The 1,984-nt window shown below is 41.6% G+C and overlaps 1 protein-coding gene across 1 annotated transcript; it reads right to left on the bottom strand.

The window, feature by feature from the left end:
- Positions 1-602: 602 nt before the first annotated feature.
- On the bottom strand, positions 603-1,424 carry LOC147086215 (neuromedin-U receptor 1-like). The gene has a single exon (XM_085979183.1). It carries the CDS (start codon positions 1,422-1,424, stop codon positions 603-605), a length of 822 nt encoding a protein of 273 aa, XP_085835309.1.
- Between the last annotated feature and the right edge of the window lie 560 nt (positions 1,425-1,984).

Genomic DNA, 1,984 nt, shown 5'->3' with positions numbered 1-1,984 from the left:
AGAATATCCGGGAATGGGACATCCGGATTGCAGAGAGATTGATTGTTATTGGTGAAAGGCTTTAAATCTGATAGCTAAAGAGTGTGGGAGAGTCTCCAGGAATGTAAGTGTTTACTGGATGACCACTGGGAATGTAAATGATTAATAGATAGCCTCTGGGAATGTAATGGTTACCGGATCATCCCTGGGAACGAAATTGTTTACTGAATGAGCCCTGGGAATGTAAGTGTTTTTCGATTATCCTTGGGAATCTAAGTTTATATCGGATTGTCCCTGATTGTAAGTGTTTACCAGTTGGTCTTTGAGATTGTAAGTGATTACCGGATGGTCTCTGGGAATGTTAGTGTTTACTGGATTGTTTTTGAGATTGTAAGTGTTCACCGGATGTTCCCTAGGTATGTTCCAGTAAACATACCTCCGATAAGCCCCATTAGATCGTACGCAAACGCCTTATTCGATGACCCATTATAAACTTAGGACTCAGTCTCTCCATGGAACAGATTATTGGTCACTCTGGAATGCCCGTTTTGATGGGAGATTGGATTGAACACAATATTAAAAACAATTCATTTCTATTGCAGAAAATCCATCAGCTCTTGCCTTTATTTAATGAATTTACCAATTAGAGTGAAGGGATATTTCATCACAATCTTGAACTGCTCTCTGAACTTAGTCTGGGTCACGGCATAAATACAAGTGTTTGTGCAGCAACTCAGGAGCTGGAGCATGAATCCCATTTCTTTTATCCATCCAGGAAGTAATTCAACATCACCGAGAAAATTCCACATCCGGTTCCATACAGAATCCACCATAAACAAAGCCCATAACTGTATGAAATTCCCAGAGATAACAAACAGTAAAACAATGGATTTCCTTCGGCTCTCCATCTCTGGGTCTCTGGGACTCTCCCCACTGCTGGGACCCCGGAGTCTCCTGCGGGCTCTGCTGGCCACTAAAATGTGTCTGACGGTGAAAGCATTGAACAGCAGAACCAGAACAAATGGGACTCCCGGCGTGAGAATATAATGAAGGAGTTCGATTGCTGTCCACACCTGCGAATACATAACTTCACGTGTTACACTGCAAAACCACGGACTATTATAAAGGTTATAATTACCGGTATGCATGAAATACCAGAAAATGTCTTTTAAGCAACTCAGCAAAGTCACTGTTCCCAGAACCACAGCCGCCGTTTTCCCGGTGCAATATTTACTTTTGAGCTTCTGGCAACAAATGGCCACAAATCGATCAAAGGTGAAAGTGACGGTAAACCAGACAGAACAGTCTGTGGCTGCATAAAGCAGTACGGCGTGGATATTACACATGGGGATATACAACATGAAATGAAAGTGCTTCAGATAAATGATAGGAATCTGCCTCAATATAAGATCGAGTATAACGACCAATAGATCAGCCGCTGCCATGGCCACCAGGTAGCGAGTGACACATTTGGACAGACCACACTTTCCCCGAGAGAGGATCGCAATCGTCATTAAGTTAACTGTAAGGAAGGAGAAAAAAGGGATATTATACATCAGGCTTGGAGCAAAAGCCGAATTTTGATGGAACTCTAGGGAGAAATCTGAAATTCTTTACCGACATTCAATGATATAATTTAATTCTATGCCACTGGAGCTGAATATACGGTTTGTTGTAAGAATAATCGATTATGCATTGTGGAATCAATAAAGGAAATGGGGAAAATACAAGATGAAAGCAACCGATTTTAAATCAATGAGAGATTAAATGTTAGTTCCACTTTTAGTTTAAAGCCCCACCTGAGGTTTGGAGGGAGTAAATGGACCGGAACCTATAAGAATCATTCGTGACCCGGGATCAGTAAGCATTTGCAGCATTGTGAAGTCGCTTCTGTGCCCCAGTGTTACGGAGGGGAAGTCCCACATTGATTCCTGCTCCTCTTTAGAATAGTAATGCGTTTGCATTACATTTAGAACACAAATGAGTGACACATTAAATTTCAGAA

Source organism: Somniosus microcephalus, unplaced genomic scaffold, assembly GCF_052327205.1.
Source record: "Somniosus microcephalus isolate GS21.2 unplaced genomic scaffold, FLI_Smic_1.0 unresolved_chr8, whole genome shotgun sequence".
In the NCBI taxonomy this organism is placed as follows: Eukaryota; Metazoa; Chordata; class Chondrichthyes; order Squaliformes; family Somniosidae; genus Somniosus; species Somniosus microcephalus.
The sequence above is the reverse complement of the archived record's forward strand: the minus strand, read 5'-3'. Positions and strand labels throughout refer to the sequence as shown.

Excerpts from the sequence above, each read along its gene's own strand:
- LOC147086215 (XM_085979183.1), bottom strand. The coding sequence starts at position 1,424 with ATGGCAGCGGCTGATCTATTGGTCGTTATACTCGATCTTATATTGAGG.